This window comes from Podarcis erhardii, assembly GCF_964252035.2.
Source record: "Podarcis erhardii genome assembly, chromosome: 12".
NCBI classification, from domain to species: Eukaryota; Metazoa; Chordata; class Lepidosauria; order Squamata; family Lacertidae; genus Podarcis; species Podarcis erhardii.
Genome location: NC_138513.1, coordinates 31169307 through 31193567, shown reverse-complemented (window position 1 = coordinate 31193567; position 24261 = coordinate 31169307). Strand labels below are relative to the sequence as shown.

The window sequence follows — 24261 nt, the reverse complement described above, 5'->3', positions numbered from 1 at the left end:
GATATCCGTATATATATCTACATACACACATTACTGGCTGGGAATTGCAGGGTAGGCCCCAGCTGCCTGTTTATTTCAACATTTTTTTTTTCTATTTAAGTAGACTCTTCTCACTAGAGTGTGATTACTCAGCAATAAACTTTATGACCGGATTCAACTTTAAGTCTTTGAATTTCCAGGGTTGAAAGAGAGCGTGAAAGAGCATCCCTTTTTCCACTGCCCTTCTTCTTTTTGTTTTGTTTTGTTATTTCCTTTTCTTTCTTCTCAGCTTCTTTGTACTGCCAGAGCCAAATCCTGGAAATCTTTGCTCACACGAGCAGCTTTAAAGTCTTATCAGTTGTATCTTTGGAGCGCCTTGTAGCTAAAAGCCATGCAGGTGACTAAGAATTGGCAAGATAGGACCCTACTCTTTTTGAAAAAGAAAGTAAGAGGGGCCCGTACAAATGGGCTCATACGTTGAGGTGACCCCACGTGAGGTTTGAAACGATCTCACCCCAATTCCTGCCTTTTAAAAAAACAACAACAGATTGTTATCAGCGTGTGGGGTTCTAGAATATGCTTTCCCACTCTTATATCGCTTTGGACATCAGAGGAAAAGACAGTGTTGTCAGAAGATATAATAGCGTAATATGACATAAGCGTGCCCTGTCCTAGTGGCTGTTTGGAAAGAGATATTCTGATGAAGGATATTTTTTCTTGTGTATAGGTGGGTAATATTAGAAGGTTGAGAAACTTGCAGCAATAAGTGAATATATATCTTAACACTTCAAATATTTTTTGTACATTTCCCTGAATACATATGGATCCGCTAGCAATGCTGGGTGGAGAGGAGCAGTTTTTAATTATACATTTAGTCCAAGCCTATGTGGCAGAATTAATCACACAGAACCGAATGCTAATACTCCTGGCATTTTTCATGGTATTTACTTTCCTACGCCTTAAATAGTTAGCAATGCGTATACACGTGTCTGAAAACATAACTAGACTTTTTTCAGTAGAAAAAATAAGGATTTAAATATAATGCTAAAGAGAAACAGATGGCTGAATTACAAATCCATAATCCAGTTAAGGGAAGGACTTGATTTTACACTTTAAAAAAAAAAAAAACCAACGGGACTATTGTTGGACTCCTAAAGTATTTACTGGGAAATTCGAGTCCAGGCTTTCAAGGGGATATTTCCCCAAGTAAAATATTATTGAAATCCAGGTGCTAATCTACTTCAGTTTACATGAACTGAACTTTAGCTTCTGTTTCCTAGTGAAAAACAAGGTCCAGTTTAAGCTCATTCGGGGCTGGATGCGATCTCATCGTCTTGGATGAGACCATCTGAAGGTTGTGGTCATTCTGCTCCATACCTAGGCAGAAGAAAATCGTACTGAAGTCTGTTGGATTTACTTCAAAAGAGTTCAGGAATGGAGTAGGGAAATCCTGATGCCGTTTGATTTTGTAACTGGGGGAAAACAATTCATTGAGCTGAATGCTTAGTTAACTCTTACCGTGGCTACCTAGCGATCCAGCCTTCTGATTGCTAGTTGACTGAATGGATACTAGCCAGTGAAACACATACAGCTTTGTGAACAATGTCATTTAGGCTGCAATCCTATACTCACTTCCCTGGGAGTGAATCCCATTGAACTCAACGAGACTTTCTTCTGAGTAGGCAAAATTCCCCATGCACAAAAAACAAAACAAAAAAAGCCAACCCCTAAACACAAGATGAATTCATTGAACATGCGAATAACTGTGGGAATTGTCACTATTTAAAAATATTTCTAGTTTTCTGTCGTGCCACCTTGAAACACTCTACCGAATAACCTAGGCAAAACACATCCACACGAAACTCCGGAATGTAAAGCCCATTTTAAAATAATATTGTATGTGTATTTAATGCAAGTATATCTGATGGTGATGACTGTCGTATCACTGTTACTTTCTTTCTCTGACAACTGTATGGTTTATTTTACTTAAATTACCGCGAGCAGTTCTGAACCTTAGAAGTACTTCGCTGGGCCAGATGCAAGCACCAGCGCCATTAAAGGTTAGACAAGGGTGTGTGTGTATATAGCAAGGGCGTCGGAAGACTTCACTTTCTTTAAAGCGTAAGATGGCTTTTCTAAGTCACATGATTCGATGGTTTGCGCGTGCCCCTCACTACAAAGCATCATGGGAAAATTATTAGTGGCGTTATCTTAACGAATTAATTTCCTTGTCTTCAAAAGAGTGAAATTGCAAGTGTTTGCTACCTTATCTGTCCAGCTTTCAACATTACATTCTAATATCGAGGACATAAGCACTTGGATTGCATCTTTCCTGTAATCCCTCTCTTTCTTCCCCTCTTTCATCTGATTTTCTGATCTGTAATAATTCGGCCTTTGGGAGTTTTTTGTTCTTTCTATCCACTCTGATCACACAACCTCTATTTTTCGCAGGCTTTGTTTTCACGATTCTCCAAAATCCTAGTAGTTTCCCTGGCGGCTAGCGTTTCTCGGAAACAGCTCCTCCACAATCACAGGGCTGTATGGTTTGCATATTGGATGCAAACAATGCACTGTGATCTCAGAGAGAAAGACACCATGTTTTCCAAAGGGCGTCTCTTTCCAGGGAGCCTGTCCCCTTCTTTTCCTTCTCCACATAACCCTCTGAAATGGGCTTTTCAATAATAATATTTGTTATGAAGGTTATTGGGTAATTATTGCAGTTTTTGTGAAACAGTCCTTGCTCGAGGTGAAGTCTGTCTCTGGATAATAAATGGCAGCCCTTGCAGTTCATTGCCAGGTTAAGTAAATGCAGAAACTAAGATAAATCTGCACACTCCAGAACTCGCCAGCAGAGCTCGCTTTAGACCAAGTTCACAGTCAACTTGCTTTCTCCGTGGGCAAGGCTTCTCGACTCCGTTGGATCAGGGTCTTTATTAAATAAATAAGATGGCACAATGGCCAGCCTGGATAAATTGCCCGGTCACTGCGCCCCACTTCGCATCCAGAATTTACACCAATGGAAAGCACATCGCTCCTTTCAATATAATCTAGTTAATCTCCCACACTGGTGTCTGGGCTTTGCGTTTGATTTTAGAATTCGGTTTCAGTGATGGAAGCCGTTGAGGCTGCTCTCTTTTTTAAAAACCCCAAACAAACAGCCATGCAGAAACTGCATTCCCTTAAAATCTTAGCAAAAAGGGGAACAGTCAAGGCTTGATGGCAACAAACAAGAGAGCTGGAGATTCTTTTAAGGAGATAGGAGCTACTCCGCTTTTGTATATCTCTGTGGTTAGGGCGTAACAACTCTAGGTCAAAAAGTTGAGGGTCAAAAGTTTACGTTGTGCGCCACTCTTAGTCATGCGCCCAGACAGAGTTTGATGTCAATGTTATAGCCAAGATCTTGACTATCAACACAAAAGATAAAATAGCTTTGAGTTAGGCGTGTATCATAGTATGGACTCCAGGTGAACTCTAGTGGTTGAATGACCTCAATTACCGAGGAAAGGATAGAAAATCCCTCTTTTCAAAGAGTAATGCACGTTGTATTTCATCTTGAATTATCAACCACATTTCCCCCATTGAATATCGTTGGCTGGCAGATGCATCAGGTGAATGCGGGCGCACATTCCTCCCCCCCCCCCCCGCGCAACTGCGCATACACGCACCACCACCAATGCATTTTAAAGGTTCGTGCGAGTCCTATCAGAGTCCATCGGAAATTTCCATTGGATTTTAATAGTTCTGAATCTCAGCGAAGTGGACTCTTGTTCACAGAAGCGTACGCCATAGTACAATTGTCTGGCTTTTAAGTGCCACAATACTCTGTTTGTGTGTGTGTGTGTGTTGTTCGGTTTTGCTACAGCAGACTAACACAGCTAGCCCTCTCCAAAAGGCTCAATGAGGTGCCAGTTGAGTTCTTAACTACCCAGTGGGTACCAGAAGACTGCCCGCTGGGTGATAGCAATATCTGAGGAAACGAGTAGACTGAGATGACCATCTCACTGCCGGATACCGCAGGAGTATAAAATTCAAGCATGACAATACTGGAGAAGTCCAGATATGCTGTCTTAAGGAATGACCCTATGCAAATTGCATTCCCCCCCCCTCATCCTTTAGGGTTATAGGTTTAATAAGAAATATATAGCTTCACCCTTTTGGCCGCCTTATTTAGCCACAATGAAGCTTCATTTTTTCCTCTTTTTCCCCCAAAGCGTGTTTGTATCTGAATAACTATTTGTTTCAAATAGGGAAGTAGGGATTATTTATTTAGCTATGAGTAGGATTGCTTCCTGAGATGGATTTTCCGTTTTCACTGTGTTGCCAGATGTTTTGTTTCTTTTGTGTATTTTTTTTTAATCCGAGAAGGTGCGTTTTTCAGTCCTAAGAAATACAGAATATTTCAGAAAGATCCAGTGAGTGGTTTATTACTAAGCAAATACATAGGAGAGATTGCTCCTTTCAGAGGTGTCGAAACAGAGATAACGTGCGGGAGAAAGTAAGCAAGTTATTATTAGAAGGCTTTATCAATGCTTTGAAAATACACAAAGAACTAGGGAACACCTCCCCGTTCGACAAGAAATAGTTTTAATTATAAGGCGAGGACATTGGGCTTCCAGGAAACATATTTGCAGTGTATTTTGGTTTTTCATCAGCGACCTTCTCTTGAAAATTATCTTGCAACGTCCCCCGTCCCCCCGTGTCTCCTATATGTGCTTTTGCACTGAAATTACCATTGTAAGGTGGAGGGGCATGCTATTCACAACACACTGTTAAAAACATGCCTCTGCCATTTCGGTTTTACCCTTGAAATACTGCATTGCCTATTTGGAAATTTAATTATAGGAAGCATGAACATTGCAAGGCGGAATGTTTTCCTAAACGTCCCTTTTATATACAGAGGACCAGGGAGACTGTTCCGAAGACAACACTTCTTTGACTCCGCCTGTCCTGAAAAACTTGGCTAAAAAAAAAAAAAATAGAGGGAGAAAAAAAAGAGAGAATAAGATCTCTGTGGAAAGTAGCAAAGCGAAACCTGGCTTTCTTTCTCAAGGACTCCTAGTGCCAATTTATTTTGCTTCCATTTAAGGTGGAATTTTGGGCGGGGGGTGGGAGTAGGGACAAGTTTTTTCAAATACAGAATATTTCCAGAAGGGCTTCAAAGAGCATCTGGAAGAAGTATCGCCTTCTCAAGTCTTTTTCTATTCATTCATTTTTTTAAAAGGTAAAAATAAAAACGACACAGTGGGCTTTTGTTGCTTTGATCGGAGTCATACCCATATAGTCGGAGGGTCCTACCTCTAGCGCAGCACAGACACTGGTACTTGGTGCGTAACGCGACCTTTGAAAAGATTAGCCTTCTCAGCCTCAAATGTAGATGCCAATCGCCTCATCTTCCCCTTCTTTAGAATTGTGCTTATTTACGGTCTTGGACGACCAGGACCTCAAAGTCCAGTTGCCAAATACACACACACGTACACACACGAGTTAGATCCTTATAAATAAAATCACCAATATTTCGGAATGGTGGGGAAGGAGAACATCCCAACCTCTTGTCCCAAGAAGGAACTCCATAGGAACTCCATCACACCATCCAGTTCCCTGGGAGGACCTTTTGCCGATTCAAAGGAAGTTTAGGATAAACGCAGCCGCTGCGTTATCACAACGTTTACATGTTTTCTCGCACGGCCGCCTTAAGATTCCTTCCCCATTTGCGAATAAGTGACCTGCCCAGAGCCTCCCTCTGCCCCTTGCTATTTTTTTTTTTTAAAGACGCTCTTAAAGACCTCGGAAGGGGAAGAAAAAAAAAACCCTAAGTCCAAGGCCGAGGTGAACTTCAGGTCAGCGCGTCTAACAAATATGAAAATGTCGCTTTGTGAAGGGCACGCCTTGTTATTTAACAAAGACTGTCAATGTGTAAGATTAATAAGAAACAAAATGCGCCCGGTGTCACTTTTCGGTCACTTTGAAACTTGGGGCAGGCTTGCATTCAAGAGTGAAAGCTGGGTTAAATATATTCAAAATGCCTCGAATCAAATTCAAGCCAGGCTGCCGGGTGTCGCTCTCCACCGCCACCCCGCCTCCCCCCCCCCCGCCCGCGTCTCTATTGCTCGCTCGCTCCCTCTCTCCCTCCCAGGCGCGTGGGCAAGTTGGAAAGTTTAATTGCATAGATTATCTATAAAAGCGCAACCTAAGATTGCGATGCGCGCGCACACACCTCTATATTTACACTCTGAACTTGCTAGTCGGGGTTGGCACTCTCCGCTTATCCATTTACTTGGTTTGCTCCAGTTCTGAGACCGGCTCCTGTTTCTTGGGAACCTTGGATTTTATCTTGCCATCAACTTTCATTTCGGTCCATCTTCCACGTTCTTCACTGGTTAGCTGCTAAACTTCAGCCTCCCCTGATCTGCGATGATGATGAGGTCTTGGTGCTGAAATCCCCCTCACTGAAATGTATGTGGTTTAAAAAAAAAGATAGGCGATGCTCTGAAGCAGTTTCAGGAGGCCAGGGTTCAGGGTTCGGTGTAGGTTCGTTCCGGGATTTGCTCCGCGGAGCCATAAATCTCTGGAGGGAGCGGGAGGGGAGGCTGAACGTGGAAACCGCCGCATATGAGATAACAACTTGGTGGTCTTGGCTGGGCTCTTGTTTATGATATGTAAACCGCAAAGACGAGGAACAGGCCCATCTCTGCAGCCTGATAGAATCCCATGGAGGTGGGGGTGGGGGTGGGGAGAGAAACCCTGGCTGCTCCCGCAGCTGAGCAGCTTAGGTCACCTTGGAGATTTACAGCCCCAGCTCTAGAATCATATTCATTGCTTGTTGCAACTGAGCAAAGGAGACACCCAGTGGAAAGCTGACCAGGGGGAAACAGACCAGGCTCTGAGATCAGAAGAGCTAATATTAAACAGCCCCTGGGACGTTCTCCGAAGGTAATAATCAGCAGACAAAAAAGAGAGAGAAGGTACCTGCTTTCCTTGTTTTGTTGTGGTTTCTTTTCTTTTTTGTTTTGTTTTGGGGAAAAAACCTGCGGTTTTGACGCCTGGTGGTTTTCTGGTATTTACTATCGCCCTCAGATGCAAGGGCACCGCTTTATCTCAAGGGAAATTGATAGTGTTTATGTCAGAGGTGCATCTTGCAGTGTTTCTGTGCCAGAATCGCACCGTCCATTTCAGCGTGTGCGAGAAAAGGGGAGGGAAAAGCGAAACAAAACCCTGCGCCTTTGCTTTAGCCGTTTAACACCAACCATGGGCTTAATTGTTGCTGTTTGTAAGTGGCAAAAGACCTCCCCAAAGGGACAGCTTGGCATCCCGGTCTACTATTCCGTGAAACCATAAAACGGGACTGGAGCCGGTTGTCATTCCTACAAATGTCATAGGCGCGCAATCAGCGTTAAAAAGCCAAGTGTTGGATCCTGCTATTTGACTTCCGCATTGTCTGCGAGTGTTTTACGGCCTGCCACTCGCCAGTGGCATCATATTTGCTTCCACAGTGTATGGTGCATTCGAGAAAGCTTTGCATACATAGAATATCCACTGGAGATATACAAGGTGGGGGTGGGGAGGGCTCCTGCCATTTCCAGGACGGAGGTATTTCCGATAGTATCTGGAAACCGGCACTTTTATTATTATTATTAATAGTATTATTACTATTATTGTTGTTATCGTGGAACAAGGTCTCAGCAGTTTAAGGGAGACGCACAGAGAAGAGGAAGGGAAATTCAACGAGAGCATAAAAACGGGACCTATTGAGCGCACTGACACACATTTATACACAAAGAATTGTAGCTGGTTAATCTAGATGCAATCGTCATCCACATGAGCGCTATGAACGGTTGATACAACCGAAAAAGTCATCAGTCCACACTTCGAGTGAAATAATCACGATGAGAATGAACACTCCTATTCTATGGATCTTTTTCTTAAAACTAAACTGGTTCTTTGGGAAGAGGGCAGAGCGGCATTTTATCAAGTTCCAAATTCTTATTATTTTTAACTAATATTTATATTATATTAAATGGGTGTGTCCCTAAAGGCTCAAATATTAAAAACGAAGATGGGTCACTAGACCTACCAAGCGGTTGAATTAATATATACTATCATAAAGGCTACTTTAACGTCCAGATTTCAATTACCCCCCTAGGTCAGGCCATCGCCTCCTTTTCCTTCCTGTATTGTAAACGGATCAATTTCCAGCAATCGTAACACAAGTCGTAAAGACTATTCACGACGCTCAACTGCAATGTTTACGGTACTTGTGAAAGATAACAGTGTATTCTGTTTTAAATAACCAATTCCTCTCCCTTTCTCGCTTTCTCAAAGGGAAATACTGTTTCCTGGGCACTAGATAGCTTTATTTATTTATTTAGGCATGTGAATGGGCGTAATTCTTGATCTTAACTGCCTCTCTAGTCTGCTGGAGGTTTTGATTAAAATCTATTCACCTTTCTTAAAAAAAGTATTTTTATATTGGCCTCTCTATTTAATGATATGCCCCCGCAGCTCCAAATTTGCCACGGGGTGGAAGATTTTAAAAATAATTAAATTATCGTAAAAGAGCAACATTTAAAAGCCCCCGGGAGGTATCAGAGAGAAACAAATAGCTAGTTGCAATTAGGTGGTCTCTGTTTTCATAGGATCGACTGGTCTCATTGATTGCACTGCTACCGTCCAATCACTCAATGATGCCCCCGAAACCACGCGATCTCGGGTGCCCTTTTATGTCTCGGGAGGACACGGCGTTTCCTTTCCTTTCCATGCCTTGGTAAGGGCTGGAGATACAGAGAGCGAAACCGTACGCTGCGTTTGATGTTCGGTTTCAGATACATATACAATGCTGGCGCTCAGTCACTTTGCTCACACTGTTGCTACCCACGGCCTTGTGCTTGTGGTCAGAAATAGCACACATGCGCAAACTCCCAGCTTGTGTTCGGGAGGATATATTATTCCGGAATAAGGACTACCCTTGGTTCCCTCATCCTGATAGCACACGAGGACGTCTCCCGCGACATACACTTTTCGGCTGCCCCAGATCACTGCCTAAACCACCTTGACCTTAAGTAGCACATAGCTGTTTTAAGGGGTAACGACCGAGCGTGGTTAGTCTTATGTGACCTAGCATGTCAAGCAAGGATCCCTCGCTGCTTTCACTGGGGAAACTCGCTCAAAGCAGCAGCCCCCTCGCCCACAGCTGCATGGCCCGGAGGCTTTCCTCTCGGCCTAATTCTCTAGTTAGACCGCTTGCGCCGACTTCGGTTCTGACTGCCGCTGTCTGGAGCGCGCAGAAAGGAATCTCCAGCTTCTCCTTGCCTCTGCCGCGAGAAAGGCAAGACAGGCAGGCAGGGACCGTCCTGGGCTTGTCCACCAGCGTTTCATTTCCTGATCCGGGCTCTGCCAACCGCGTAGCAATTGGCCCTGCCGGTCAGGTGGTGGGGGTGGCACTGGTTTGTGTGTGTGTGTGTGTGTGTGTGTGTGTGTGTGTGTGTGTGTGTGTGTTTGCGCGCGCGTGTGTTCCAGGCTCTTGGGGTGGGAATTGGAAAGGAAGGGGGGAGCGGAGGCCCAAACTTTGGCAGCAGGCGCTTGACAACAGCAGCAAGGGGGCTTGGAGGAGGAGGAGGAGGGAGGGAGGGAAGGAAGGAAAGAGGGAGGGAGGGAAGGAAGGAAGGAGAAGGGGGAGGAGGGGAGGGGCCTCCTCGAGCCCAGAAAAACGACAACGCGAGAAAAATTAGTATTTTTGCACTTCACAAATTAATGACCATGAGTTCGTTTTTGATAAACTCCAACTACATCGAGCCCAAATTCCCTCCTTGCGAGGAATATTCGCAGCTCGGCGGCGGCGGCGGCGGCGGCGGCGGGAGCAGCTACCACCACCACCAGAACCAGCCCCACCATCAGCAGCCCCATCACCACCACCCACAGCCGCAGCAGCACCTGCGCCAGCAGCACCACCAGGCTCACCCCGGCCAGCCTCTCCCCGATTACTACCAGCGGCCGAGCAGGGAGCCCGGATACCAGCCGCCAGCGCCGCCGCCGCCGCCTCCTCCGCCTCCTCCTCCCGAGGCGCTGTACCCCGCGCAGCCACCCCACCACTACCCGGAGTCGCCTTATGGCTACAGCAGCCTCAGCGCCACTCCGGGCCAGGAGCAGCTGCCTCCCGGAGCCTCGCCGCCACCGCCTCCTCCGCCGCCACCCCCGCCACCGCCTGCTCCACAGACTCCCGCGCGGAAGGGCCACCATGCCCCGAGCCAGCCCTTGCTCCAAGGCCACGTCCCGCCACCGCCTCAGCCCCACCAGCGCCATTGCGAAGCAGCGGCGGCGGCGACAGCGCCCGGGGGAATCCCTGCCTGCCCGCTCTTGCCGGACAAGAGCCTGCCCGGCCTGAAAGGCAAGGAGCCGGTGGTGTACCCTTGGATGAAGAAGGTCCACGTTAACACGGGTGAGTTGACCACCTTCTTCCAAGGGGAGCCGGGATGGCTTGTATGTGTTTGTGTGCGTGGCGAGGTGGAGGAGGCTGGGCTAGGCTGGACTCCGAGGTTGTGTGCATATACGTGTGTGTGTGTTGGCGCATTTCCTAATTTTAAAAAAGCGCGCACGCACACGTGAGAAGCCTTTTGTACTCGGGGCCCTTTATCAAGAGATTTACGAGACGCCAAACTGTTAGGGCAGTAATTATAGTCCCCATAAATTTAATCGCCCTGCCTGTGGCTCTGGGCCACGTCTCTTTGAAGCTTTTCTTGAACCCAAATGCCCGTCACCATTTTTTATGGCTCCCCAATTGTCTCCTATTGTCACGAGCCTGTGAACCATTTTCTTCCCCGTTTCTGTGGCTAATCTAAACCCAGTGTCGAGTTATTATATAATAATGATAATGTTCCGTTGCCTTCTTCTCCTTTGTGTCCGTGTGTGTGTGTGTGTGTGTGTGTGCGTGTGTGTGCGCGCCTGTGTACGCTCAGTCAACCCCAATTACACTGGAGGCGAGCCCAAAAGGTCTCGAACTGCCTACACCAGACAGCAAGTCCTGGAGCTGGAGAAGGAGTTCCATTTTAATCGCTACCTGACCAGGAGGCGACGCATCGAGATCGCGCACACGCTCTGCCTCTCCGAGCGCCAGGTCAAGATTTGGTTTCAGAACAGAAGGATGAAGTGGAAGAAGGACCACAAGCTGCCCAACACCAAGATGCGCTCCTCCAACCCCTCCAGTCTTAACCAGCAAGCCAAAGCGTCAGCACAGCACCATCAGACACCACCGCCCAGGGGTAGGGCGACCCCAAACTCAGCAGCGCTCTGATGGCCCGACAGACGCAGGGACACCCTAACCCATCACACGTCCCGCTCCTGCCTGATTTAATTTGCCATAGGGACTATATTAAGGGGCATAAATGCAGAACAAGAACCAGTCACAGGGCACGTGTGTTTAAACCAAAAACCAAAACCAAACACCTTGGACAAAGTGTTCACCTTCTGTAAATATGACCTTTCCATTCCCACCATGTTTCGTTTTTTTAATTTATTTATGGAAATACGGTCCACCTGCAGCATCATTAAAGAGTTGAGGATGGATCCTGTACCTAAGAAGGACCCTTTGCAGATATGTTTTAAGGTGTCAACATATGTTAATCAGTGACTTTGTGACATGTGTGTGTAAATCATAGACTTTGTCTTATTTCGTGGAACATTCGTGGACTCTCAATTACAGACAGAAGCAAAGCCATCTTATGACGTGGAAGTATTTTGGAAGTTGGAGTGGGGACGATGCCCAGAGACCCCAGCACCCTCCAGCCCTTACCGACCAAGAAAGTATGTTTTCTGTGTAATAAGAACAAAAAAGTGTAGTCTCTGCTGTAGTCGTGATACATTATCCTCCCCCGACGGTGCATTTGTTACTTTTTTATAAAAAAAAGAAAGAAAAGAAAAGTACACCAATATTGCTATAAAGGCTATTTCTGTCTTCGTGTCTTGCCATAGTCAAACGTCCGTGTACAGTTTGTGAAATCTATGTGTACACATTTGTGAATGTGTGATGTATATATAATGTCCAGTGCTGGTAATAAAATAAAATAAAACAAAACCACACCTCTCTGTACAAAAATAAAACTTAAGGCACTAGACACACCACCGTGAGAAGCGTGCATTTGCCTAGAATGTGACTTTGTTGACATAAACATGAAAACTCTCGAGGATGTCATGTGTACATGCTGTTCAACCCATTCCTTAGGAGAGGCCGAGTACCTGCATTATAGTCGAATTAGTTTTATTAAGGAGTAACGTTTCTCCTTCCCAAACACCCTAACCACTTTATGTGTCAGGAAGTCACATCGTTTTAGATGATGCTGACTTCCACATAGGACCATAGACCAAAGCTCCTATGGAAACCAGAGAGTTAGGAGTAATTCCCATTGAAACAGGTTGCCGGGGGGTGTCGTTGTAGATGGGCTGAATAGGCTGCCATCCAAGTACCCAGTTTTAAGTGAGTTGTGGATCGTCCTGCGCAGCCTGCCCATTTCCCTAAGGAGGCGCTTCGGCTTAGCCACTCCTTCTACAGGATACAGTCCACCGTGTGTAGAACAAGAAAGGCGTCCATCCCCCCAAATTCTCATTCATGACATGTGTCCTCTGCCTACACCATTGGGGAAATATAGCTCTTTCCCGCCTTGCGTGAAGAGAAACGGGGCTAATCCAGTAGAATGAAGGGAATAATAGTAGTAAGAGTAACACTGCACTATCAATGCTTAAACATATTGCAGCATCAGTAGTGACCTCTTGGTTTATTCCAGCCGCAGCAACTTTCCACAGGGGGGAAGAGGGTCAAGTTGCAATGGCCCACCGCTCTTTGGCAGGGGAACAAACCGGAAGCGTTAAAGCCGCACACCCAAAACGTTATGGTAAAGCCAGATGATGCCCTTGACATGGAGGTTCATTGGAGGGGGGGTCTTCTAAACAGCTTAACCAACACATGCAATAAGTACAGATGAAAGTTGCTAATTTAACTCTACACCCCCATTGATGTTTACTCCGAGGCAAGTCCCACTGTTGTACAGTGAGGCTTATTTCCAGGTAAGTGTGTCTAGAGTTGCACTCTTATAAGTAGCAATTCTTCAATCTCCTCCTGGAGAGTGGAATACAGTTCTGGGCCTTTTCTGATATCCAGAACTATAATCCGATGCTGGTTTATATTGGAGACTTAAATGGCTCATTGAGTCCAAAAGCCTGTAGACAGCTCAGACAGAACTGCCGTGGAAGAATAAGCAGATAGTTTAAATGTATCCTTCGTCCATTGGGCTGGGAAGGGTGACACCGCCATTTGAAAAGTTATGGTCTCACTTGCCGTGCAAAAGAGAAGTAAACATTGCTGTGAATGATCTGGAAGTGTGCGTCGAACTGAACCACCCCAAAGGACTTCCTTTCTTATTTACTATATCCTTGAAGTGCCCTGTCCCGCATGTTTGTTTGTTTGTTGTTAAGAAATAAAAGAGAATAGGCTGGAAAACAATATCGCCCCCTCTCCTCCCTGTTAACATGGACCCCTTTTTGTCTAAAGTCTTTGTTTGGTCTGCCCTGGAGAATTCTCTTCTGCTAAATTCACTGACGCTCGAAAATCAAGAGGAGTGTCCCAAACTGTTAAATCAATGATTAGTATTGAAGTATGATTGCGGATCTTCCCTGACTTCCGTAGTCTTACGCTTGGAGCAACCCCCTTTCCCTCCCCCTCTTTCTCCATTGTGGGGGGGGGGGGAGAGCCCGAAATGAAATCACGCTGAAAATAGCAATTTTACTAGGAATCATTAATCACCTCCTACAATAAATACTTCTTTGTAATTCAACAGCGATTCTGAAAGGCATTCTCTTGGAAAAAGGTCTGAGAAGACACGAAGGATTTTCCTGGGGAAAATGGGTTCATGTAGAAAGACACAGTCGCTTGGCTGTGCCATGAAAATGTATAATTTCTGGGTGGAGAACCGAAGGAAGACTGGAAAACGCACGTGGCAGATCACCATCATTCAAGGTAATGTTTTTATTTGATTTTTGGGGTTGTTGTTTTTTTTGTTTATGCCTTTCCCCTTGAAAACGCAGGGCGCTTCACTGTGATGTGTAGGTGTCGATTTTTTTATTTTTTTTTAGCTTGGCTGCCGTAATCGATGTAACAATAAGTTAGAAAACTACACCCCACCATTGTCCTGGTTTGTGCGAGGGCAATGGGGAGAGTTCACCGAAAGGACAAATTTTCTATCCCATTAATTGTTTTTTTAAGAGAAGCAGACTGACCCATCAAACCCTTGACCTTTAAAGGCAGGATTCTTTCTAGCTGCTGGACCTAAATCTGCTCCTCTTGCCCCGTTTCTCTCTCTCTCTCTCTCTCTCTCTCTCTCTCTCTCTCTCTCTCACACACACACACACACACACACACACACACACACACACGTATTGCATATTACCAAAGAAAGTTACTCTGGATCCTAAAGGTGGAAGCGCCTTCATGTTTCAGACAGAGTATATGCAAATACCAGTCCTTGAAACAGTCGGGCGTAAAGGTCTAAGCTCTAAGGGGTCCCAACCACAAACAAGCAAGGGAGGAGGGCTAGAATTGTGCTGCTTGCCTTTTCCTCCCACTCAGAGATGTGGCATGCACGGCGCAGGTTTGTTTGTTTGCGTTTTTATTTTATTGCTGCCTTTGGGATTCACCCATGGCCACCATCCAATGCTGAAGAGGGATTGCCACGTGGATTCCTGGAGAAGGGACTGGCCATTTTGGGTTGCAGCAGCTACAGGACGAGATGGGTTTGCGTATGTAAAGGAACGAGAAGGGAGGAAGGACCAGACTGGTGGGATTTGGCTGGTTTCCATCTCATGCTGTCTAGATTTTCCCCAATTTTGTAAGCAGAAGGGTGTGTGTGTACGTGGTGCTGTGTAGGGTTAGAGGATTGCGAAGGACCGTTTCGTCTCTCTCTCTCCCCCCCCCCCGCCCGCCCCCAATACACACAACCCATCTTCAAACTTCAGGCTCATATTTGCTAACTTTGAGCGTGTGAAATGATCGCCGCAGGCCTCCAGACGATTCTACAAGCTCCAACACTCCTGGTCCAAGTCTTTCATGCCCAACAGATGCTACAGAACTAGCTTGAAACTCTGCCCCCCCCTACTTTCCTTTTAAGAGAAGTGCCCCTCGGTTTGCTTAGCTTGTTCACTACAGAAATATACAGATCAATATCTTGGTGACACCATTTCACCGGGCAACCTCAGCGTGAACCGACCGGGAAGACCAATAAACAAGAACTGCGAGGTTTTGGATGTGATTTATAGTATGCGGAGAAGAGACATTAAAAAAAAGACAGACAGAAAGAGAAAGTTTCAGAAAGAGAAAGTAGTGTCTTTTCCCTACACTTCCAATACAAGAGAGACAGATGGACACCTAAGACAGAAGTGCTACTCTCCGGGCAGAGACAATCTCTGACGCGCAGGCTTGGCTAGGTTGAGAAGGAGGAGTAGGTGTGAAGATATTGTTCTTGCCCTGCTTTGAGGGAAATGTTAGCTTTGCAGTTCTGCTAATTGCCAGCTCCCTCCAGGGCAGTTTAATTTACTCACTCCTTTGGCCATGCGGCGGCCCAGGAGGATTAGGCCGCCAAGTTCTCTTAACTTCATACTTTGACCCCATTTGAGCTCATTGGTGCTTTTGCCTGTTTCATGAATAATAAGCAGTAGTTCCCCCCCCCCCGTTTAAAAGCACATATTACCCCCCCTTCAAGAATCCTGAAAGCTGTCGTTTACCCCTCCAGAGAACTACAGTTCCCAGCACCTTTAACAAATTATGGTTCCAAGGATTCTTGGGGGAAGCGGGGATGTGCTTTAATTACTGTATATGATGCCCAGGAAACTCTAAGTTAGGAGCGTTGAAATCTGGGTTGAATCCAACCTAAGGTACCTGCACTTGGATGCCATTGAAATCGATGCGACAAGTCAGACATTAAGCCTGCAAGCCTAACCCCACTTACCTGGAAGCCACCCTCCTTGCATGCAATGGGGCTTGCTTCTGAGTAGACGTGGCCAGGATTGCTCTGCTAATGCCTGAAACCAGTAGGCCCTAAGTGCAACCGCGCCTTAAGTGCTCGCCAGTCCTCATTGCATCTCATCCAGTCGAGTTTCCACCTGCCTCGCTTCCTTTCTGGACCTGGCCAAGGTGTGAAACACCTTTGTCTCACAGGGCTGGGTGGCAACACTCCTGCTGACCTCAGAAGAATCAAGTTGTCACTCCATCCGACCAGTTCAAAGGGAATACTGACTAAATAGGGTTATGGCCCACGCCGTGGCCGTTCTCTTAGCGACTCGCCTGCCTGACATCCCTATCGCCAGGACTTTTTATCAGGCGGTCCCTCTTGTGATGAAAGGCGTGGGTTCCAAATCATGTCTGCTGCCCCAACCTGCTGCCACTGACAATAAAAAGTCGAATTCAAATGACTGATTCGGGGGCTCGGCCGCTTCATTCTGCCTGGGCCTGACAAGCCCCGCGTTATTAATGCCCAAAAGATCTCCCCAGAAACTGAAAAGCTGTCAAAAACCGGCGAGATGATGAGGCCTAAATAAGCAATAGAGAAGCACTGCGAGGGTAGATAAAGGTGTTGTGTCTGTTCTTCTCGGGTATTGAAATTTTAATCTGGCCGGGTTGGGGAGGGGAGGGTTGGGGGTGAGAGAGAGAAAAAGGATGGGATGTCACGTGACATTAAATAATTAATGCAGATCTTCACGAATGGATCTGTGACGGTCAGTTCTCACTAGTAGGAGTGATTCTTTCCGAAGTGAAAAGGAACTTCCTCTTTGACTTTCTTTTTTTTTTAATATATAAAAACAAAAAACCCCAAAAAGCATGCCTACCTGGTTTATCTTTTGCAAGGCTCCTTAAACTCCTTAAGCGAGCAATAAGGGGGATGAGGTCGGTAAGTATGCGCAGGCCGGTCGTGTGCCTGGATTGCCTTTCATTGTTTGCACTTGCCTTCCTTTTTGATTGGGGAGCCTTGACTTAAGCGACGGGGAGATTTACGAAATGTTCCATCTTTGTGGCGAAGCTGCCTTGTGGTCGCATTATGCCTTTTTGGTGATTAAACCTAAAGCGAGGCGAGGCGATTTGATAACGTTCGAGTACTAATTCACACACTGTGGAAAGTTGCCACAGTGCGGGAGTCCTGGCTTTTGTGTGTGTGTTTTCCCCCCAATTTGCCAGGCGTTCATAAATCACCGGCTCGCAGAGCAGGGCCAAGAAGGGAAACCGGAGAGGCGGCGGCAGCAAGCATTGTGAGGAAGGGAATAGAGGCAGGCGAGGCGAGGGGGGACGGACGACAACAGAAGTCATGGACACATTTCTCTATGACTCATCATTAAGCAGCGCGATTTAGTACCCAGTTTAAAGCACCGCAATTAATAGCAGAGTTTTGTGATAAGGTTTCCCCCCCCCCTTTAGCTCATGGCGTTTTGTTAAGTGCTCCATTGCTACTTTCTAACTTTAAAGCTGCCTAAAGGAGCAGCCCCCCCACCCCACCCCACCCCAAGAGGTCTCTAAAATATCATAACATGTAGTTTAATCGTCCCCAAATATACCACCAAAAGCTACTGAGTAGCACGATGCTGATTTAATAGTAAGCACATTAAGTGGTTCTGTATGCTACTGCTTTCGATTGTATTACAGTTTGCCACGCGATGGGCTGTTTAGGAAGTAGTTTGAACGTTAAACACCAAAGGAGTTTCCCAGAATAGAGAACTGGTAGGATAGAGAGCGAGCAAGAAATATTATTATACCCTTAAATACTCCTTGGTATAGAAGCAGCTGTCTGGCAAAATCCACGGGCAGTTCCAGAAATCGAAGCATCTTACTAATGTGGGAGTGCAATAAAACCCCCAGTAAGCGATTTAGAGCTGCTCCTTTCTTTTGTCCTGCTAGATGCCTGCTTAGCACCAAATCTAAAATTATAATAGTCATTACCAAACGATCCAATTACCAAAAGCAAATTCTATCATGCCAAGTTCTCCCAAGATGAGATTTAAAACTTTTTTTCCAAGCCTTCGATGACATTATTCCAAGAAACAACACTAAGCAATTATTAGCAGTCACTTTTGCTAGCCAGGCGAAGGAGAATCCAGCGGGACATTTAAAGGGGGGGTGGTCTGTCAGTGGATTGCGGAAAGCGGGGCGAACATCTCATTATTATTATTATAAATGATTAATAAATATATTTAAATAAAATTATTATTGCTTTGAGAAAGTCAATATCCTTATCTTCAGGCTACTTTTCTGCCAACGGACCAAAGAACAGCCATTTAAACCCACAACACACGTCTGTTTCCCCCGTTTCAACACTATTTTTATTGCTATTGTCCCTAGTCTGATTTTTAAGTCAATTGCAGCCAATGGGAGACAGTTCAGAGACAGCAGATCAGGCCCACAGATTCAAGCGTGCGCCTAGTTTGGACCGACGTGTGCCTTGCATTTAAAGGAGAGAGTCACATTCTTATGCCATTAAACAGAGATGAACGTGGCCAGTTGTATTTAATGTCCTTACTTGATTAAATGATGCTAAACAAAGGCTTCCCAGAGGAATATGAAGCTTACATTTCATAAAAGAGGAATTATAAGATATTCACAGGGAGAATAGTTGTCTTCATAAGAAAGGAGCTTATCTTTCAATTTCATACACGATTGCAAAAGGCAATATTTTTACGTGTGTTTTTTTCTAAAAGAAAAAAAATACGCAACTCAACAGCGTCCTTTTAATGATTATATACGCACCGAGGATCTGCTAAAACAACTCAGCAGCTGACCCACGTCTTGTCTCGAAAATAATGCTCATCCCCTATAGTTTTCTTATTTAGCTATTGCTTGTTCTTTATTTACAGCACTCCGGTGCACCGGAAAATACGGTTTAAAGACACCTACAATCTGGAAACAATTCTGCCCGGTGGTTGGAAACGCGAGGAGGTAAGAGCCCTGTGGGTGGAAAGAGGGGGGGGGGGGAGAAAAAGAAAGGAATCTGTTGTCCAATTGTTTAAAATAGTTTCATATTGCAGAGAAGAGGATTCGGTTTGCTAGCGCTTATTACAAAGGTTACTGTGAGCTTCGGGTTTGATAAATAGCTAAATCGGTTGGAATTTTCTGCACTGCGCCAATTCATCTTTCGTCGTCGGTGAATGCACGTCTTGTCAAACAAAGAAATACATAGAGCCTAAGTAAGAGCAATTCTTTGAGAGCCATTCAGAACAGGGAGGGTTGCACACGGGCTGGAAAGAGCTAGAGAAGCCAATGAAGTCTTTAATGAAAATGCATTTTGCTTATAAAATCCAGCTCTCTCAGGATAGGTTCGTGATTAAGAGCAGCTCTGCATTTATGATAGCCTGCTTGTTGTTTGCTGTTCCGGATGGCTTTAGATTGTTTAGAACATGGGAAGAAAAGTCACCTTTGCAACTTAGAATACCTGAGTATTCCCTATGGCTGCTAGCAGCTACTACTAGGAATCAGTAATATCGTATCTGCTTTACCTGCTGTTGTAGTGAAATTTAAAATTTTCTCTAGGTGGCCTCGTTTACACCCAGCTGAAGGCAAACGAAATATATTCACTGGTGGCTTCTATTCATTGAAAACTGCTCTTAATCCTGATAGAGGTGCCTTGCACTCTTCTCTCGTTTCAGTTCTTAATATCGATGAAAACGCTTAAAACGCCACCATATGATTTTTTTTTATTAGCCAGCGTTAGAAGACCAAGGGATATGTAGAGCCGCTTGAATTTCCTGCTAGAATTACCTGCTTTTATGAGGCTGAAGTACAATTAGTTTAGTTTACTACCTTTTAAACGGCAGGCATAAATTACAAGCCTACAAAGGCTTGTTGTGTTGATTTAGCAGCTTGTTGAAATTCTCCCTGCTAAAAGGCGCTGCAAGTGCCCCTTCCTGAGCCATTTCAAGACAAAATGTTGATTTAAAACTATCAACATTCCAAGAAGGGCGGGGGGGGGAGAGGGCAAATTACTTTAAAATACAAAACACTTCCAAGTGTCTGAAATATAGCCTGACCGTATCCTCCCAGAAATAGCCTAGACTTTTCTAAGAATAGTATTCAATGCTTAAATATATATATATTGCACTCGTCCCCATTTCTCTGATAAGGATGCATGAAATTTGGACAAACTTTAAAAGATAATAGACGTGATGCAGCGCAGCTGTCCTAGTACGAAAAAGATAAAATTATTTAAGGGGGACCCAAAAACCCCAACACCCCCCAAAACCTAGTGACATAAAAAACTCACACCAGGCTGTGATAATAACAGAGTCTCTATGAGAACGTCATTTCCTAGTTCTGATACCTTGCTTTGCATTTTCAGACATAAACGTGACATAAAATATTCAGAGAAGTTCACTCGGTTTCTTCTCCGTGTACACAACATTTTAAGGTTAACGTTAATAATCAGCATTCGTTTTAAATGAGGCGTATTGCGGAACAGAACTTTAAACTAAGCCCGAAACTCAATTCCTCTAAAGCAAAAAGCACAAATCGCTTTATTTAATCTAAGCATGGATAGCGGAAGGGAAGTCCCACTTTCTGCGGAGGATTCTCTGCTCAGTATATTTACTTGGCAGAAAGTCCCACTGAAATCAATAGGACTTACCTCTGAGTAAATATGCTTAAGCCTTGCAGCTTTCAAATTCGTGGAGACTTTACAGCTTAGTTGCACTTGGATGCTAACCAATCATTTGAAAAACGACGTCCATTTATTTCAGTGCTCTCCCTCTCTCCCTCCAAGTAATTGTGTCTTGGATCTCGACCTCAGCTCTGCTCCGCGCCTCCTTTCTTCCGCATGCATTCCACTGCTATGTGTGCAGAAAGAGGCGGGGCAGCCTAGCCCTGTTCCCTAAAATGAAATGTAGCGTTTTTAGCTCTCCCAAAAGCGTTCAGATTTCCCAGTCCTCGAAGTAACGGAGAACCTCCGCGAAGAAGGCGAAATGGGTGGCGAGGCTGCTGCCTTCCTGTCCATTCGCATTTGTATTTCTCAAAATTCAAGATCTCTGAAGTTCGACCCAAGCAAATGAATCCCAGGTCAGCTTTTTGGTGGGTTTTTGTTTTGAAAAAGGAGAAATAATAAGCAGAGTTACCAGGACTCCAGTGAAGCAAGCTTGTCTCCTATAAAGCACAGCCTGAAGAATTAGCTCCTCATAAATCACCAAGAAGTTACTTTTCTTTAGGGGGAAAAAACACCCCACATACTCACTATCCATGCAATACGCACCGGAGTTAATAGTTCAACGGCAGATTTCACATTAACTTGATCGTTAAAACTAATACAGACCTACAAAGCAAAGGGCCCTTTCCTTTTTTAAAAATAAGGAAAGGAAAGGAAAGGAAAGGAAAGGAAAGGAAAGGAAAGGAAAGGAAAGGAAAGGAAAGGAAAGGGAAAGGGTGTACTCATAGATGGCGTTAAGGCGTGTAAGTTATATCTGCACCCCACAGTTATGATTTATGGCTTTGTAGTTTCTATTTGGTAAAGTCATCTTTCTGCTTCTGACTCAAAGCAGTCGATAACGTTTTACTCGAGATTCAGGAAGATTTGCTGTGGCTCCCTCCCCCATCTGCTCCATTATCCATTAATTTTGGCTGCATTGTTGCTGAAGAACTTCTGAAGGCCTCTTTTGACTGCGCTGAAGGCACTTTAGTTTAAATGCCTAGGAATCCATCTCTTGGATAAGGGTGCTCCCTGTTTAAAGTTTAGCATTTGTCAGTGGAACTATTAGTGATGCACGTGCCTATGACTATTCTACAAGTTTCCCTCGAATACTGCCCTCACTTTCTTTTTTAAGCTTGCTTGTGTCCTAAGCTCTGCAGGTTCTAGTCCTATCAAGCGGTGTAATTTGGTTCCATTAAAGGCTATGTTCCGGGAAGGAAAATGTATAAAGGTAGCTTCGAAGTGATGTATCTTTGGGCATTCTGCCACTGAGTTCAGAGGGAAGAAAGAAAGAAAGTTGCTTTCAGAGGAATTCTGAGCTTATGAAAACTCTGAGCCTAGAGAGCTTCTGGGTGATAAGGGGAGCTTTTTGTGTGAGGGCAGAAATCCCCGCATTTCCACTTAACACGGTTGTGGAAGAAGATGAAGGTTACTAGTGTGGTTAAATCCACCAACCTCTTAAAAGTTAAGTTGCAGTCAAAGGAAGAGGACGGCTCATAATTTGATCAGAAGGCTGGCAGACGATACATTTCATCTGCTCACACATAGTAAATGGGGTTCTCTCCCCGCCCCGAGCCCTAAGGCAAGTGATGAAAGAAATAGAATACAGTGAAACTTGCTTTAGAGTTGGTTGGAGGAACAGCTGAGAGGGATGTTACATAGGAAACCGGGCAAGAAATTCAGAACCACCATCGGCAAAGTGGGCCCATAGTGCATTTAAGGTAGAAACGACGTTTGCCTTGTAAGACATGGACACTTTGTTAGAGCACTATGCAGCTTGTGGAAACTGAACAGAAAGAAAAAGAGAGCTTTTAGATCTGCATACAAATGAAAGATTAATTCATTTCTGAGGCTCGCTCCAGGGACCTGTGTGAGATCTCTCCCCCCCCCCCGCCAATTCTTGCTTGCTTTTTCTTTTTTTAAAAAACCCTCCCTCTCCGGACAGTTAGATCATTATTCCGCGCTAAATATTTCATCGTTCCAGAACCCTATAATTTTGTACATCACTCAAGTACTTGCATAGGAAATGCGTAAGCGCAGGTTGAAAGAGAAGGTCCCAACAGAGTTTGCAAAATGTAGATCCACCACAAAGCCAGCAGACGCCTTCCTCCTCCTCGTCGTCGTCGTCTTCGTCCTCCTAGGGTGTTAACAAGTATAGAAGCCCACCAACTCTATACCAGAGGATCCTTGGGCCTTTTGTCAGGTAATTACGGGTCTTTGGGGTTCCTACAAGGGCTCTGCTGTAACGTGGGTGTTCAGCAAGCTCCATTCAATAGAAGTACAGAGGAGCCCGTGGGATGGCGGATATCCCCCCCCCCTTTAATACTGAAGGGCTTTTCCTTATGGAAATAGTGGCAGAAGTTCATCTCGGATGGAGCCAGCTGCCCTTTTTCCTCTAAGGGTCAGCGGAGAGTTTCTCCTTCAGAACGAGGCCAGTTGGTTAGCCTCAAAAAGTTATGGGTAATCACATGAGAGAGAGGGGGGGAATTGTTGATTCTTCCTATCTTCCGTCTGAAACGTATATAGAAAAATATTCGTGGGAGGAGTGGGATAAAAAAAATAAAAGATAATCTGTGCCCCCCTTTCTTGGCTAAAGCGTAAGGAGGGGTGAGAGAAGAAACAGAAAAGAAAGGAGGAGAAACACACACACACACACACACACACACACACACACACACGAGGCTTGCGCTTCCAACCCTTGTTCCTTCAGTGATTCCCTTTTTCAAATAAAAGGATTTAAGTTGACGTATGACCACGTGAGCGCATAATACAGCGCATTATTGTGGCATTTGGAGTGGAGACCCGGACTGGCTTCGCCCGTGATTACGTTTTTTCCGTTTCTGTTCAGAGCAAGAACTGCTTTCTATTATCCACCATCAGCGCCACCGCCGCCTTCCCCCCCCCCTCCAAACTACCAACCCACCCGCTCACCCTCGGAGAGAGAGCTTCCACTTGGGCTACGGCGCTCGGTCCTTATGGAAAGGTTATCGCCGGACTGTTAGGACGCGATGCTTCGCTTAAAAAAAAAGAGAGGATGGATTTTATTTTAAGGTATTTCCGCCGATTGTTCCTTTACCGTGGGTGACTTATGGCTGGGCGAGGCAAAGGTCAGGAGAAAAAGCTTAAGGGTGTATATGGACACCAGACAAGCCTCGTTTCCCCCTTTGTTTCCCTGGGCTTGTGGAAGGGGGGCGAGAGAGAGAGCTTTGCAACAAACAGATCAGAGAATATTTGCCCCCCCCCCACTAAGGTTTTGGATTTCTGCGTGTTCTTGTGGCTGGGCTTTGTTGTGGCTTTTTGTTGTGGTCTGGATGCTTTAGTGGCCGTTGTTATTTAAATCGCCCAACAGAAGCAGGAGAGGACAGAGTCAAGGCTTTTGCTTGTCCTGTTTATTATATACCTCTGATGCTGATTTAAGTGTGTTTTGGGAAGCGTCACGCGACCGTGATCTGAGCCTTCTTTCTTTCTTTCTTTCTTTCTTTCTTTCTTTCTTTCTTTCTTTCTTTCTTTCTTTCTTTCTTTCTCTCCCCCCCCTCTCATTCTGGACCTTCAAATCGATGAGTATGCAATTCAGCTACCATTTTATTTATGCCGC

The 24261-nt window shown here is 45.1% G+C and overlaps 2 protein-coding genes across 5 annotated transcripts in view; both read left to right on the top strand.

Moving 5' to 3' along the window:
• The window catches only part of HOXA3 (homeobox A3), a 52276-nt gene that overhangs the window by 14738 nt on the left and 13277 nt on the right, over nt 1-24261 (top strand). Inside the window, exons 2-3 of one of the 4 annotated variants that reach the window (XM_081882286.1) lie at nt 13800-13978; nt 18853-18934. The exons of 1 other annotated variant lie outside the window; for it this stretch is intronic. The gene's annotated coding sequence lies outside the window, so the exon portion shown is untranslated. Of the gene's footprint in view, nt 1-13799; nt 13979-18852; nt 18935-22595; nt 22870-23556; nt 23718-24261 lie in introns of those variants that run through there. 2 more of the 4 variants (XM_081882289.1, XM_081882287.1) reach the window with 2 other exon arrangements.
• Nucleotides 9628-12083, top strand: HOXA4 (homeobox A4). The gene is made up of 2 exons (XM_081882159.1): nt 9628-10411; nt 10929-12083. The coding sequence occupies exons 1-2, from the start codon at nt 9727-9729 to the stop codon at nt 11261-11263; spliced, it is 1020 nt and encodes a 339-aa protein (XP_081738285.1). The 5' UTR covers nt 9628-9726; the 3' UTR covers nt 11264-12083.